This window comes from Pelobates fuscus, chromosome 9 (genome assembly GCF_036172605.1).
Source record: "Pelobates fuscus isolate aPelFus1 chromosome 9, aPelFus1.pri, whole genome shotgun sequence".
NCBI classification, from domain to species: Eukaryota; Metazoa; Chordata; class Amphibia; order Anura; family Pelobatidae; genus Pelobates; species Pelobates fuscus.
This window is the reverse complement of record NC_086325.1, coordinates 135,984,360-136,001,017: the sequence shown is the minus strand read 5'-3', so window position 1 is coordinate 136,001,017 and position 16,658 is coordinate 135,984,360. Positions and strand designations below refer to the sequence as shown.

The 16,658-nt window shown below is 40.8% G+C and overlaps 1 protein-coding gene across 1 annotated transcript in view; it reads left to right on the top strand.

Moving 5' to 3' along the window:
- The window catches only part of AK8 (adenylate kinase 8), a 93,972-nt gene extending 85,426 nt beyond the window's left edge, over positions 1–8,546 (top strand). The window contains exons 12-13 of the mRNA XM_063431316.1: positions 5,350–5,430; positions 8,031–8,546. Of these exons, the coding sequence (XP_063287386.1) occupies positions 5,350–5,430; positions 8,031–8,286 (337 nt within the window). The 3' untranslated portion in view covers positions 8,287–8,546. The remainder of the gene's footprint in view (positions 1–5,349; positions 5,431–8,030) is intronic.
- Positions 8,547–16,658: the final 8,112 nt, after the last annotated feature.

Genomic DNA, 16,658 nt, shown 5'->3' with positions numbered 1-16,658 from the left:
GTGGATCTCTGCTAGGAGAATTTTGAGGTCTCGTTTGGTGGTTGGAGCTGAGTCATCTGTGGACTCCAGTGGACGTGCCAGTGGCTCCTGTGAAGGCCCTGGGGAGTCAGGTCTGTGCAACATTGTGATGTGTGCACTTATCTGCTGTAGAGCCTGGGGGTGCTCCTGAGAGTCAGAGCCCAGGCTTTCACGGGTTTGCGGCCTTGCGGGTGTTGGTGCCTGGAGGGGCTCAGGGGAGGCAGGTTCAGGCTGTCTTATGCTGGGTGCCTTGTCCTGCTGTCTGTTCTGAGGGAGGCCAGTTGGATTGGGGCTCAGGTGGGCTGTGTTGGGTGCCCGGGCTAAGTCCGGCCTGTCTGGCATGGTAGCTGGCTTAGAGGTAGCAGGCCGTTGCAGCATGGCCCCTATATCCCTGTCCCCGGACGTACCTTGTGGCTTTTGGGACCGGCGCCCCATGGCTGGTGTGTGGGCAGGGATGGTGGGTATTTCCCACGGGTAGGTGGAATCCCCGAGTTCTGCCGGGTGTCCGCGTAGGATTTCCGCGAGGCCGGGGCTCGACGGCGTTTGGTAGGCCCCGTTTTTACGTCTCCTTTTCTGTAGTCGCTGCGGCTGGAAAAAAGGCATCGGGTGGTACCGTGAGTCGTGCTTGTGCCCGTGCGGTAGGTGGCAAGGCTGGATGGGCGCTGGAAATCGTGATATCGGTAGGATTAGGCTGAGATAGTTGGGAGCTAATTGAAATGGCGTCCGTTCGGGTCTGGTAGCAGGCTCCGCCGTCATATGTTTTTTTTACAATTGCGCTCCTTTACTGTATAATATTCATTTTTAGGCTGACTTTGAAAATGTTGAACAAAATTTCCTAGATGAAAAAAAAAAATCACCAACTTGGTTAAATTGGACATATTTTTAAAAATCCATTTATTTTTACTTAAATTTTACAAATCGGTTGATGCTCTGTAACACTGTTTAGCAAACAAACCCAAGTGAATTTGAGGCTTCTCAAGGTCACTCTACAGACCAAGTGTTTTATATATGATATAAACACTGCTCACTGCGATAGAGCCTAATGACATGTTAATTAGCAGGATCCTAAAATTCTAGTTGGATTACAGCCCTTGAGTACCGATTCAAGGTCTGTAAGTGAACAGCAATGCAATTTTCATTTTTAATCTCTTGTTACCATGCCAAGAGTTAATTATTCAGTCCTTCTAAAACCCACGGATCTCCCCCCAAACCTGTGAAGTCATCTAGTGAGTGTTAGCGAGATGTTAAACAAAAGACTATCGTATGCTGGTGCCTTTTAATCATGTAATTGCAGAGTGTCATTTAACACGGACGCGTTCTGTTACCCCCGTCAGTTTAATGAATGGAGGAGGACTAGCTGTGTCACCCCCTCCCCTATCTGCCTTCTGCCCCTGAGGCTTGCGGCCTTCTGAGGAAGGAGCACTTTTAACTACACCGAAGTTTGGCCAGGCTTCTACATATTACAGAAGCAACACGAACGCATACAATTGAAGTCTTTGAAAACAATAAAATATGCATGGCTATCGCTGACAGCGCCACAAAGTCAAGCAATTAGCAGTGTAATCCAAGAGGCTGGCAGCCGATCGGAGAGGAGTTTGTGGTTCTCTATTAGTTAAATGCATTTTGTAGGTCCTCATTCCATCAAATCAACTAACACTTCCTTTAATTGGCTGATAAATTATACAGCTGCACGCATTATAATTTAATAACTCGTAAACATTCCTAGGGTCTGCTGTAAAGTCTATATCGCTCTCATTAATTCCTTAATTTCAGCTGATGGAAGAGGAGATGGGATGAGCGTGCTAGTGCAGTGAGCCCCAGGCTATGAAATAAGGAAAAGGGACCAGGGAAGGGGGGTGGAGGGGCGTCCTTTTAACGCTTATTTTTTTTATTTAATTTTTTTTTTTACGTGGCACTGTCGGAAACTCAATCTGTGAGCTGTCAACCGTGCCAGGTTGCCCCCTCCCCATACAAAGGGTGACTGACAGATTCCTACCAAGTCTTGTCAAGCTATCTTTAAACATCAAGCCAGCCAGTAAACAGAACCCAATGTATATTAAATCTTGTTATACCACCCGCCCCTTCTCATTGCTAATTCTACCACTCCACCACCAGCACCACCATCCTCCTCGCCCCCCCCCCATCCCACTCACTCTGTCTTCATGAATATTTCATACCAGCCAGCATAAATATTAATTCTAATAGCTCAGTATAGTAGTTATTATTTCTGTTTTGTGACAAACATGCATTAAATATTCAGAAAGCTTTTTATATATATATATATATATAAAAAAAAAGAAGAAATTTACACACTTGATTGCTGAAATTTCTATCCTGGGGACATTTGGGAAATCCTAATTTTGTGTTTAATTCTATTGGATTTAACCCCTTGTAGTTAAATGGATTAGGCAAGCGTTGTGGTATCTAACAGAATTTTATATGACTTTTAGGCTGTTTATAATTGAAGTATTCATGACATAGACATGGGATGAATAAAATGAAATGTTAGATTTCTGGAAGTATAAATTAAGTCGAATTTTCAGTTGAAATTGATTGTTCATTGATTATTCACTCGAGGTCTTATGTAATTGTTTAAACGACAAATGTATGTGTTTTGTTATTAATGACTGTGAGGCCTCTCCTATGTGTATAGGTCAGTCAGTTAATACACTAACTGCAGTACCTAATCAAATGTTGGAGTTGCAGGTTTCAAACCAGATTTTCATTCTTCCAATATCATCATAATGGGTACTATTGAGTTGGGAAACTGTAGCTCAATTTGTTTACATTTGAGTGACTTATACATAGGACACGAGGTCACACATTTAGGCTGGAAGAAAGGAGATTTCATCTAAGCCAAAGAAAAGTTTTTTTTTTACAGTAAGAGCAATAAAGATATGGAATTCTCTGCCTGAAGAGGTGGTTTTGTCAGTCCATACAGATGTTTAAACTGCAATTGGATAAATACTTGCAAAAACATAACATACAGGGATATAATTTCTAATTAGTGGGGTAATAGCTGCGTGATCCAAGGAGACATCTGACTGCTATTTTGGGGTCAAGAAGGAATTTTCTCCTAGTTTGAGGCAAAATTGGAAGCGCTTCAGACTGGGTTTTTTGCCTTCTTTTGGATCAACAGCAAAAACATATGTGAGGAAGGCTGAACTTGATGGACGCAAGTCTCTTTTCAGCTATGTAACTATCTACCTATGTAACTATGACTTGGGAAGGGAAAACGTTGTATGAAATGAGAATAATCATATTTGATAGATATTTTTACTTGTCACTGTTAACCTACATGAAACCTTATAAATAATTTTAGACTTTTTCTACAAGCTACAAGATTTGCATTAATAAACTGTCAATTATGTTATATATTGTGAATCTCTCTGCAGCCCATTTTATTATTAAGTAGCTGTTAAGACTAAATTTTGTGAAGGTGATAGCTAGGGTTCTAACCTTATTGTTTGCAGATCATGCAGTTGCGACTATGTTACCTAGGTCACAAAATCTGTATTCCTAACACTAAAATGTTCCACTGCGCCCACCTTGCAACCCCAGTAAAGGGTTAAAATCCCTTTTTAAACTTGCCTTCTTTCAGCTCTGAGGTCACTCAGCGCTGGCTCCGTCTTCCTCCATCATCAGCACTGAAGGGGCAATCTAATGCGCATGCGTTCCGAGCACTGTATGCACATTAGGCCTTTGAAGATTTGAAGATGCTGGATGTCCTCATTCACAGCATTGTTTTATAGAGTGAAACAGCAGGAAGCGCCTCTAGTGGCCATCTGAGAGACAGCCACTAGAGGCAGTCTTAATCTTCCAATGTAAACATTGCAGTTTCTCTATAACTGCAATGTTTTACGTTGCAGGATTAAGGGGACAGGAACCGTGCACCCAGACCACTTCAAGGAGACGATAAAGTCTTGGTGTCTGTCGTGTCCCTTTAAGTTATAAAAAAAACGTCAGCCTTACAGTGAGAGGGAGTGGTATACTGCTGGGTAACCACGAAGCTGGCTGAGCATCATGGGAAATGTAGTCCATTGCAGTAACTAAAAACATGAAATATATGCATCTAATATGACTAATCCCTTTGCTTACACTCTGCATTTCAATAGCAGTGACAGATGTGGTCTGGGTCAAACATGTTGCAGCACCTTCAGTCAATGAGACTGCAGAGCCAATGAAAGAAGCAAAATGTGTCACTGGTCCTTCGCTACGGACCCCCATCAGCGTTATTTACTAAAGTGAAAATGAAAAGTGAATTTCAAATTTAAGACTAGAGTAACCAGGTGAAAGCATAGTTGGTGTAGAGAATTATTATTTTTTTATTTTTACCTTAAATTTTAAATTCGCTTGGATTAACCTTGAATTCTCACTTTATTGAGTATTGCTGTATGTGTATGTTCCACTCTGCAAATGTCCTAAAGACTAGTGGAACAGGGGAGAAATAGAGGATAATGTCAAACACAGACTGATCTTCACTAAAAGGTAATGGCACAACATGGATTACATAACAAGCAATGGGGAGGAGGGGAAGGGGGGGGGAGGGGGGAGGGGTTGGTGGGCAAAATTCGAAAAATGGAGCAATCACTAACAACCAGTGAGAATTCTGCTAAATGCTCCACCTCCACAAATAAAATTTGACCTCGAAACTGTATATAATCCAGTGGTTTTACTAATACATGTTTTCGATTACATGATGGATTTCAAAAATCCAAGCATTTTTGCGGCTCACAATACAACAATACAATGGTTCTGTAAATGGTAAAAAAAAGAAAGAAAGAATGAAAAAAATATTTAACCCATTAAACTTGGAAGTTTTGATTATTTTATGGTGGATCTATAAATATATATATATATATTTTTTATAGAGATATATATATATATATATATATATATCAGGATGTGCCGCCTCTATACTAAATAAAGTAAATGCTCTGACTACTTGGTAAGAAAAGTGTAAGCATAGTAACATCTCCAGCAGAGCAGGGTTTAATTGTCAATAGTTCGATTTGTTTTGTTTTTTTGGCATATTTCTACTTTTTTTTTCTTTTAGATTGTAAGCTCATTTGGGCATGCCCCATTTCACCTACTGTCATATGTGTCTTGCTGGAATTCAATGTTTGTGTTGTTTACCTAGTGTACAGCGCTGAGGATTATGTTGGCGCTATATAAAGAATTGTAATTTCTTTTATTTTTAACTGATTTTGCGTTTGTATAAATTATTACTACCAGAGGGAAGTGTCATATATCCAAATTCTATATCTTCGAAATCATTCACTCACTGCAAGATGAAAACGCCAATCACTTTTCTTCTTGTTTGTCTCGCAGAGTTTTGTTCCTGGACATCCTAGACTTCACTGCCATAGAGCGCCTGTCTTACCGTATGACAGATCCTGTCTCAGGAGAGAGGTTGGTACTGACGGTTCTTAGATAAAGATAATCTGATCATATTGACTCGCCAACAAGAAAACACGTAGACAGGCTGTAATGAGTGGGGGTTGAAAAAGAACTGGTAAACCCTTCAAAACTACACCCTCAAACCAAACCATCCTGACGAGCCATGGGTTTACAGATACACACCTACCTGATTTTGGTAGAAATTGGATTATTATGTCAAACAGAGAACAATTCTACAGACTTTAGCGGTTAGTTAAGGCTTATTCTCTAAACTGTGAGAGAGCAACAGTCTTGTAAAACATAGGCCAAAACTGTAGAAATAAAAAACCCAGACATGAACACATTTCATTAGCTTATGAAAGAAAATAAACAAATTGCATATTTTAAGCCAAAGTGAAAAAATGTAGAAATTTTCTAAATCTCGGCTTTTTTGATCAAAGATTTGCGGTACCCTTCAAAATTCTCCACAACTCCCGGTTTAGCATAAACATCCCACTAGCTTGCTAAATGTGCAGTCAGTATAGAGTTAGTAAATATAGAACATTCACAAATGGAATTACTGATTGCGTACATACTCACAAGTAAAGGTTTGAGATGTAAGAAAGTATTTGTGAAGCGAAGAAGAAGTAATATTCGGGTTTTTGCTGAGTTGGAAAACTTTTTCAATTCAGGTACTTTGGCATAAAATATGAATTGTCCTCGTCAGTTCTTCATATTTCCCACTTAGGTGAGCAAATTCCAATTCTAAATTTAAATTTGTATGTGCTAGTTAACGCATGCAGACATGTATACTGGGTGGTTATTTTAGAATTATCTTCTTTTTATATATATATTTAATAATAAGTAGTTTTACTGCATGAGCCCACCGTTCCTTCCACCTTTTAAAGCTACAATGTCTTCCTTTGTGCTTTAAAACATGTTCAGATTGTCATGACTTGGGTTTCTGGGAGTTGTAGTTCAGTTGTTTGTTTGCTACGGCAGGCAGCTAACATGTGCAAGCATTGTGATTGGCTTGTTTGGGGAGAACGTACTGTTAATGTTGCCTGGATATTTGCAGCAAGCACAAGTCTTTTTTTTTTTTTCTCAATTTTTTACCATTTTTAATCTTCTTTCATACATTTACTTAAAGCAACACTCCAAACACTATAACCATGAATCTGCTTACAATCAGGGTTAATTCCTGGCACCATAACTACTACAGCACACTTTTGTTGTCAGGGTCCCTGGAGTGTTCCTTTAATGCATTTTCTATACCAGGGGTCCTCAAACTCGGCCCCCCAGATGTTGCTAAACTACAACTCCCATGATTCTCTTGCTATCTATGTAATTCAAAGAATCAAGGGTGTTGCAGTTCAGCAACATCTGGAGGGGCCGGAGTTTGAGGACCCCTGTTCTATACAATGCTTTAAAAAGTAGGAGTAATCTCCAGCCTGATTATTAAAATAATTTTGTTTACTTACCCCTCAAATTGTTTAGTCCATAATTATTATTAAACTATAGCTCTCAGCATTGTTTTTGGGGACTATAACTCAGTTAATTCTCTTCCAGCCCATAACTATCTATCAGAGAATTATGGGAGTTGTAGTGCAACAGCTGCTGGGTATACCTGGTGTAAACTTCTCACCTTCTTCCTCATGAACAGAGGTACCTGCCAAATCTCAGCACAGAGTGCTTATAGTTACAGCCCCCCATATCTAGAGTTACTGCTGCCAAATTGCCACTTTTTCTGAAACCTTGAAAAATTATGCATTTTGTGGGACAGGGACTGAGAATGCCCCCTGTGTATATCAATCAATTAATCATGACCAGGATCCCAAACAGAGTGTTAAAGGGAACCACAAAATTCCTTCCCTGCAGTATGTGGAATTCACACTCTACATGATTCCTCAATGATTAATGGCTTGATTCCTGGCCTGCAGCATTTAGATTAAACATACTGCCCATCGACATATATATGATATTTGTTCAGTCAAACTTGGTGGATTTGACAAACCCAATCCCAAAAGATGCAATGCAAATAATAGGCCAAGAGTAGAACACGTCGCTGTCTGAATATTGTAATGTACATTACCCATCGATGCTGCTCAATGTACTAAAAACACTTCCCCATGACGTTAACAAGCATCAGCCAATTAAACAAATGCAAAAACTGACACATATGATGTCTAAATAATCCACTAGTGCAGTCCTAGTTTTAATGAAGAGCAAATTGTAATTACTGACATTTCAGGCTGCAGTGTACATTGAAAAGAGCTCCTCTTCTGCTGCCCAAAATGTCTATTATTGCAGTTTGCTCTTCATTAATACGGAGACTGCACTAGTGGGTCCTTCAAACACCATTTGCGCTTGTTTTTAATTTGTTTAAAGTGGTTGCTACTAATCCCAAAGGAGTGCCTCTTTAATCATCAAGAAATGCCAAAGGACCTGCCATGATTAGGAATGTAAATTTCCTTGTGCAGCATAGGAATGCTACATACCTCAGTGCTGCAGTTTTGATATGTGGCCCATTATTCTGAACAAGAGATACCTTGGTGGGTCTGATAACACCGTTCTGTTGTTTGACGTAGCAGAAGCACATACCCACAATATATTAATCTCTCTAACATTGCCAGGTATCACAGCATCTACAAACCAGCTCCTGGTGTGGACGTACATCAGCGACTGCAGCAGAATCAGAAGGACTCTGAAGATCAGGTTCAGGCGCGGCTGGAAATGTATCATGCCAATGCCGAGGATCTGGAGGAGTTTTATCAAGATGTCATTCATGTTAACGCTGATCAAGACCCATACACGGTCTTTGAGTTCATCGAAAGCTGCATTATCAAACCCCTTCCCAAGAGCGTCCCTGGGGATCCCGCGTCTCCCTAATCACTCTCAGCAGATACAGCACAATCTATTAGACTGGATCGGCAAGCCATGTCATAAAGGCTATTTTATTCCGCCGTAGAGAGAAATGTCAGATTCCTTTTTCACTTAACCTTCTGAGTGCCAGAAAGTGACACATCATCCTGTCGCAGTGACAGGGGAATTGACTGCTGCTCACTCTCTTTCCCAGCAACTCACATCTTTTATTCACATCTAACAAGGCCTAGTGCAAAGACCCAAAAATAAAATATTTTATCATTTTAGTTTGCAGTTTACTTTGCCTACCTTTCTAGGGATGGTGTGTGTGTTTGTGTGTGTGTCACGTCACTGTAAGCACCATGGTACTAGTATGGTAGTGGCTGTGATTCTACAAATTTGTCCATGCAAATGAATTTATGTATTTTAAATCCTCATCAACACTTAAATGGTTTGCAGCTCCATCTTGGATGCCAAGGCTCCACCTTCTTTGCTCTGATGTCATTAGGGGAATTTTAGCTTCCCCATTGATCCATCAAAGACTTGTATTTTAGTCTTGTTTACTTGCAGGAGCTGCTCTATGTGAGTATTTGTGCACTCACGCAGTCCAAGAGGTTGGATAGCCCTGAAAGTGACTGCAAAGTAATTTTAAAATGTTACTCCAAAATTAAAAAAAAGATGTCAGCTATGTTTTTGGTTTCTGTCTTTTGGTCTAAATGTTGAACTCCCTGCATTTCACACATCATTGAATAAACCAGAAAGTGTTAAAGTAGTGGATTTATGTCCTACAGTTTCTTTGACTGCGGTGAATAATTATGCTAATTATGAATAATTGTTTTTAGTTTTTTTTGGTTTTTTTATTGTGAATAATTCATGGTATTTTAAATGCTACAGGAGGCTGAAATCAACTTACAAAACCACTTTGAATATATATACAATTATACTGCGTAATTTAGTTAAAATTAAAAAAAGAGAATTTACTGGACGTGTGACAGATATGTGAAACATTATAAAGGGTTATACAATAGAGCAATGTAAACGTACAAGTTATAGATTTGAGGTTGTCTTGGAGGTAACTTTGGATAATGGGCAAAGCCTGTTTTGAAGTTTCTAACAGTGAGAAAAATAGGCAATAGATCCATGAAGTAGTTCTCTCCTGCCGGTTCATTCGTGAAATTAGTAATTTTTAAAAATTGACAAAAAGATTGCAAATTGTGGGTCAAAATATATGATTTTGAGATTTTTTTTCCATCCTGCTTAACATTTGCGATTCTCTTGTCAGTTCTCCACAATACACCGAGTCTGTTCATCTGGGTTATCAACTAAATCAGAAGATGCTGACATTTACACAGAGGACTGTAAATCATACCCGGCTATTCACTAAGCTCGCTCGTTTGAGCAGAGCCCTCTACACCCTCTGGCCCTGTGTGTCCAACTCGTCTTGTTACAAATACTTGTCTGTTAATCCACCTATTGAACAGCGCTGCTGAATTTGTTGGCACTTTAAAAATAATAATAATGGTGTGATTTGTGGCGAATTTTAAATTACAGGCCAAAACTTCTTAACCCGAAAAGATAGCTGGCATGGTTACGTTTTCCAATTCAACTATTCTGGCCTGAAATTTGATGTACCCTTTAGTTAAGAACCCTGTATATTTCTAATTTGGTAGCCAACATGTAAAATCTTTAATCTAACTGTTTATTTAATTTGGATCGAGTGTTCTAGCATAGGAAAAGAGGATAGTTAATTGAAAAACTCCACAGCAGTCCATGCCGATTCCTTGGCCAGTTTTACATTAAATATAAATGTCTATTAATGTACAATACAATCCATGGATCAGGGAGTATATGTGTATATGCAGTGTGTACAGGTTATGCATTACTCATTGTAATCCCTTATCATTTTAGTAAAGAGGGGGCCTGTGCAACCATGTCCAACACAGAGTACTTGTCTTTTTAGGAAATACTATGCATTGCCCTCCTAAGAGTACTTCCTTCAGTAAAGTTGCAATCTGCTTCATTTATTTTGCTGATTAATATTCTTCCTTTTTTTTTTGTCCACGCTGAGCATATCTGGACCATTGTATTAGTTCCCCTCCAGTGGCTCAGTGGATAATGTGAGCAGCGAAGGGAGGGTTGGGTTGAATCTATCTCATTGACATGCATTCGGTTTGATTCTGCTTGTAGTCTGGGGTCAGTGGTCATGTCCCTAAGGGTTTGTCGCAAACCAAGGAAAATCAACAGACGTGTTAGCATAACATGCTAATACACTTGTACAACTCTCCCTCTGCAACAACGTGATCAATTGGCATTCATTTAATTACCACAAACAAGACAGCTCATTGCATCACTCTGCATCGTAGCTTTGGTTAAAGGAACATTACTGATTTAAAACCGCAACTGGGTGATTAATGAGCTCCTGGGAATTCATTATCAGTCATCAACATGAATCTGTTTTGTGTTGAATTCAAAATATTACTCAATGCTCAGTCTGTAAATGGAATGGGTCTTTCACTAACACGTGGATTGTCAGGAATTTTAAATTAATTAAAATTTTTAGACCAAAATTGCTGAATTGAAAGATATCTCCAAGTCACCTGTGTTTTAAGTTCGTCCGTTTTGGACTGGAATTTACAGTTCTCTTTGATGTAGAACAGGGGTGCCCGAAAGGTAGATCCCCTGATGTTGTAGAACTACAACTCCCATGATGCTTTGGGTGCCTTTAGAATGCACTTTGGATGACAAGGCATCATGGAAAAAAACATTTATGACACCTGAGGATCTACATTTTGGGCACCTGTGACATAGTCACACTTTAGTGAATACCTCTGGCAATTTTTTTTTTGATTTTTTTTCTGGTATTTCTCAGAATGCCAATAGATCCCTAAAGTTACATTGTAACCAATGCTGGAAATAGTGGCCTCCCACAGTGACTAACCATATTACAATTATAGCTGGCCATACAGCTGAAATACACTATAACCATACTGGCATAGTTTCTTTTTGCCCCAAACAAGATATGCCATTATGCACAGCAACTGCAAAAAATGTATACAATACAGTTATTTACTGCTGTAGGTGCCTCCTTAAAGTCAGCTTATTGAAGTGGTCTGGGTGCAGTGTCCTAGGTTACTTACCCCTGCAAATGTAATTAGTGCAGTTTTCAATAAACTGCAATAATTATCTTTGAGGGTTAACTCCGTCTGGTAGACAGCCACTAGAGTGACTTCTGGGTCATTAGGCGATTGGTCGCCCGATGCTGGGCGTCCTCACGTTATGCATGCGGACATCCACCGTCATGTAAAATCCCATAATTAAGCATGATACATACTGTCCTATCGGGGAAATACTAATGAGAGTGCAGCGATTGTTGCTATGCATGCGCATTAGGTCTCCCCCGCCAGCTGAGGGAGAGCCTGAACCAGTGCAGAGGGACATCAGTGCTAGACTTAGGTAAGTGACAGAGGGGTTTTTTGAAACCCTGACACTAGCAGCTCGTCCACCGTATCCATCAACCTCTCCAGAATACAGCCTGACTACTGATACTCACATAGAACCAGCAGGTGTCACTGCTTAAGATTACCAACGGGAATACCATGGAGGTGAATGCCACGTGATGTGTTCGGGAACCGAGGATCGTTCGCATACCGAGACCTTTTTAACGCAAAATTTCCGGTCGAATTCCGAATTGTTCGTGAACAGGAACGTTCGAGTTCTGAGGTTCCACTGTAATTACCTATTTTTCCTTGTAAACACTCATGAGGCCTCTACTTATTTGCCCCACAGACCCTTCTAGGATTTTACATATCTCTGTCTATGTCATGTCAATGCTTTAATCTTTGGGTAGGTTGAGTGATACAAATCTCTACAAGTCTCGATCTGCCACATTGTACTAAGGGGAAAGAGAATGAATTTGTGGAAGGAAGGTGTAATCCTATGCTTTTAGAGCATAGGATTCATTAGATGCATCTAGGTTCCTTGAGATTCATTCAATGACAGATACTTTTTTACGTATTATAAATAAAAGAAAAAAAACCTTAAATTGACACTGTAGTAACCAAAACAACCTTTGCAGTTTTTTTTTTGCAGATCATACTTCTGAAGTCTCATTCCTCAGTTCTCTGCCATTTAGGCAGGGCTGGCCCATCCATAGAACAGACTGGGGCAAGTACCCCAGGTGGCATTTTAACAATGCCGCACCGCCTCTGCCTCCGGTCTGCAGCTCCGCTGTGTGCAGCGCTGCAGATCATGTGATGGAAGGCTCATGAGCTCCTAGAGAAGTGGTTACCATGGCAACGCTTTAATCAGAGCTCACGAGAACTTGGTCTGCAGCTCACACCCGGTGAAGCACTGATAAACAAGGTGTGTGAGTGTGGGAAGGCTGGTCACAGCCTTCCCACAGCCTGCCCCCACCTCACAGCCTGTCACCCCCCTCACCACTATCACCCTCTTACCCTACCCCCCCCACTGTCACCCTCATACCCTGCCCCCCCACTGTCACTCTGTCACTGTCACCCTCACACTCTGCCCCTCACCATTGTCACCCTCACAAACTGCCCACCACTGTCACCCTGACACGGTCACCCTCACACCCTGCCCCCACCTTACAGCCTGCCACTCTCCTCAATATTCCCCCCACACTGTCACCTTCACATCCTGACACTCATCGCTGTCACACCCCACTGCCACCCTCATACCCTACCCCCTACTGTCACCCTGTTAATGTCACCCTCACATCCTGCCCCCTACTGTCACCCTCACATCCTGCCCTCATAGTGCCATCACATCCTGCCACCCACCACTGTCACCCTCACGTCCAGCCCCCCAACTGTCACCCTCATGTCCTGCCCCCCAACTGTCAATATCTCATCCTGTCCCCATACCGTATTCTCACACCCTGCAACCCACCACTGTCAACCTCACATCCTGCCCCCCACCACTGTCATTGTCACCCTCACATATTGCCTCCCATTACTGTTTCTCTTACACCCGGACCCCCATACTGACACCACCACACCCTGCCCCCACAGCCTTCGTACACACTGTCCCCTTATACTGTCACCTTCCTACACACTGTCCCTCCTATACTGTCACGTTCCTACACACTGTCCTGCCATTCCAGCCCAGAGGTAAGAGGCAGGAAGGGGGGGATAATCCCAATTTAATTTAAACTGCTCACCCCCACCAGCATTTATCCAACTCTACAAACACACACTACATGCACTACACAGACACTGCACCCATTAGACACACTGCATCCACCACACACACCCTACATCCACTACACATACTGCCTTCACTATGCACACACAGACAATATATTCAATACACACACTGCATACAATACACACTACATCCATGACACAATTACAGACGCAGCATCCGCGACACACTGACACTGCATCTACTAAACAAACACACACTGCTTCCAGTATACACACAGACAATATATTTAATATACACACTGCATACAATACACACTACATCCATGACACAATAATAGACGCAGCATACACAACACACAGATGCAGCATCAGCGACAAACGCAGCATCTACGACACACATACACTGCATTCACTACACACTGAATATGATATACACACTGCATCCACTACACAAACAGACATTGTATTCACTATACACACTGCATAACATAATGGATGTTGGCGTGCTTCTGGTGCAAGGCGGCGGTGGGGGGGACAGCATTTCATCCTTGGACCAAGGCAGCACAATGTCTTGGGCTGGCCCTGCATTTAGGAGTTAAATCAGCTTTGTTTCTGTTTATGCAGCCCTAACCACACCAACCTGGCTGTGAATGATACAGCCCCCATGAAAAAATTGTTTAATTTTCAATTAGATGTTAATGTTCGTTTTTATTTCCTGCTCAGTGAACTGAACTTTAATCACAGATAGTTATTAACAGTGCAAGAGATAAGAAAGTCTAAATTAAACAGAATGTGCAATAAAGGAAGTGTAAACATCAGATCTCACTTTACAGGAAGTGTTTAGGAAGGCTGTGTAAGTCACATGCAGGGGGACTTGACTAGGGCTTTTAACTCCTATATGGAAGAAAATTAAAGGGACACTCCAGGCACCCAGACCACTTCTGCCCATTGGAGTGGTCTGGGTGCCAACTCCCACTACTCTTAACCCTGCAAGTGTAATTATTGCAGTTTTTTATAAACTGCAATAATTACCTTGCAGGGTTGACTCCACCTCTAGTGGCGGTCTACTAGACAGCCACTAGAGGGCACTTCCTGACTCATAGCAAAGATTTTCTTTGCTAGAGCGTCGCTGGACTTCCTCACGCTGTGTGAGGACCTCCAGTGTTGCTCAATTCCCCATAGGAAAGCATTACAAATATTTTTTAATGCTTTCCTATGGGGAGCGCTAATGCGCATGCGGTCTCCCCGGCCGGCGGGATCAGTCTCGCCCACCAGCCGACTGAGTCAGAAGGAGGAGCGGCGCGGAGGAGGAAGCAGCGACGAGGGACATCGTCGCTGCCTCAGGTAAGTTACTGAAGGGGGTTTCACCCCTTCAGTAACTGGGGATTGGGAGGGAGAGGGGACCTGCAGTGCCAGGAAAACGGATTGTTTTCCTGGCACTGGAGTTTTCCTTTAAGCAGTGAGACTCCAGTGGCATGATCTATACCACAATAGTGCTTTATGTTTTGGTCACTATAGTGCCATTTAATGGTTTCTGAAAGATTTAAAAAAAATTAAAATACAACTTCAATCTTTTATGAACTGTTTATTGCTGTCATTTGTTTAGTTCTACTTTTTTTTTTTTTATGGAATTGACAATCCACACTGGCATTCTTCCCTTCGTTTTATTACTTGGAACTCTGAAGTCCAGGTGCTGCATTGTCTATCGAAACTTTAGAAATAAATTATAATATGATTTTAAGACTGCTGCGGTTCCAACTGGGTTTACAATCAAATGGATAAATTATAGAGAATTTCAGTGGAAAAAAAAAAATATATATATATATATGTATATATATACAGAACGAGTCTCTTGAGTCTTTGTCGTAGAGGAGACATAAAAAGATGTAACTGGGGTGGTTCACCACTTGCTTTGTCATCTCATACACTGAAGGATACGCTGATCTCCTGTCAAATATCTGCATTCCATAGCTTTTATATGGAAATGTTGTTTTGAAGTCCTGGTGTATAAGTTGATGCAGTTTTCTGAAGAAAGAACGGATTCATTTTAATGTGAGAGGTTCTGAGATCTTGTTGACTGTAGATGGCACATACATACATACATCTGTATGGATGCCACCATTGTGAGTTACAGTCCCACGTATGACTAAATAAAGTTTTCTTTTCAAAGAGATAAAAGAGTGCTTTCACAGTCATTCAAATCCCTTAGAAGTTTCTGAGGCCTACTTAATGTCTTAAATCCTTTTAGAGGGTTTAGCTTTGTGTAGCAAAGAGTGTTAATGCCAAACATCACTTCATTCGTTCTTTTCTTTGGCTTGATTCACAAAGAAAGGCGTGTAAAACCACAATGAACCCGTTACCATTTGGTAAGTTCTCAGACATCAAAGAAACATGTTAAGAAAAAAGCTGGGTAAAAAATAAAAAGGAAAAGGTTTGGAGCACGCAATCTAGGGAAGAATACAGGGCAAATTAGGTTTTTATTTTTATTTATTTTTTGTTGTATATCCTGCTGTCGTTTCCATCTAACATGGCCAGAACATGGTCCGCTTGCAGTAGCTCAGAACAAACCATGATTTGCTTAAAAAAAAATTTTTCCTAGGATTTGTCCTTTTGTTTTTTTTTTATTCCAAAAATACAGAATCTGGTATACAATGTATATTTATGAATGCTAAAGTGCTTAAAGCTGATCAGTCACTTTTGTAAATGTCTTTGGTGTTTAATAATACAATAAACATAAATAAATTAAATGACAAATTAAAAATCTGTTTGCAAAAGATACCATTGATTACTGCATACAGTCGAAGCAGCCATTTTAACTGCACAGGGTTTCCATGACAATCCGTCTTCCCTGCTTGAAGCGGATTGGCTCGTGAAGCCTTAGGAGTTCGTTCGTTTATGAGAGGTAATTATGTATGTGTGTTTTACCAAGCATATCACTAAAATAATCCCCAAGTACTGAACAAAATTATTTCTAAACAATTTTACTGATTTAAAAAAAAAAAAAGTCAACTTTTTTTGTGATATCACCAATGTGTAAGCCTTAACTTCTGCATTGGTAAAAATCAATTGCGCCTACCAGCTCAGTTCTCTACGGGGAGAAATGATATTACAAAAAGGAAAAGCCTGCTTCAGATATTTCATTAAAAAAAAGCCCGACCAGAGGAGCCAGAGGTACCTGGGTAAAAGTCAAAAAGCTTGAAAAAGTCAGACTCCTGACAGTGGCACTGAGCAGGG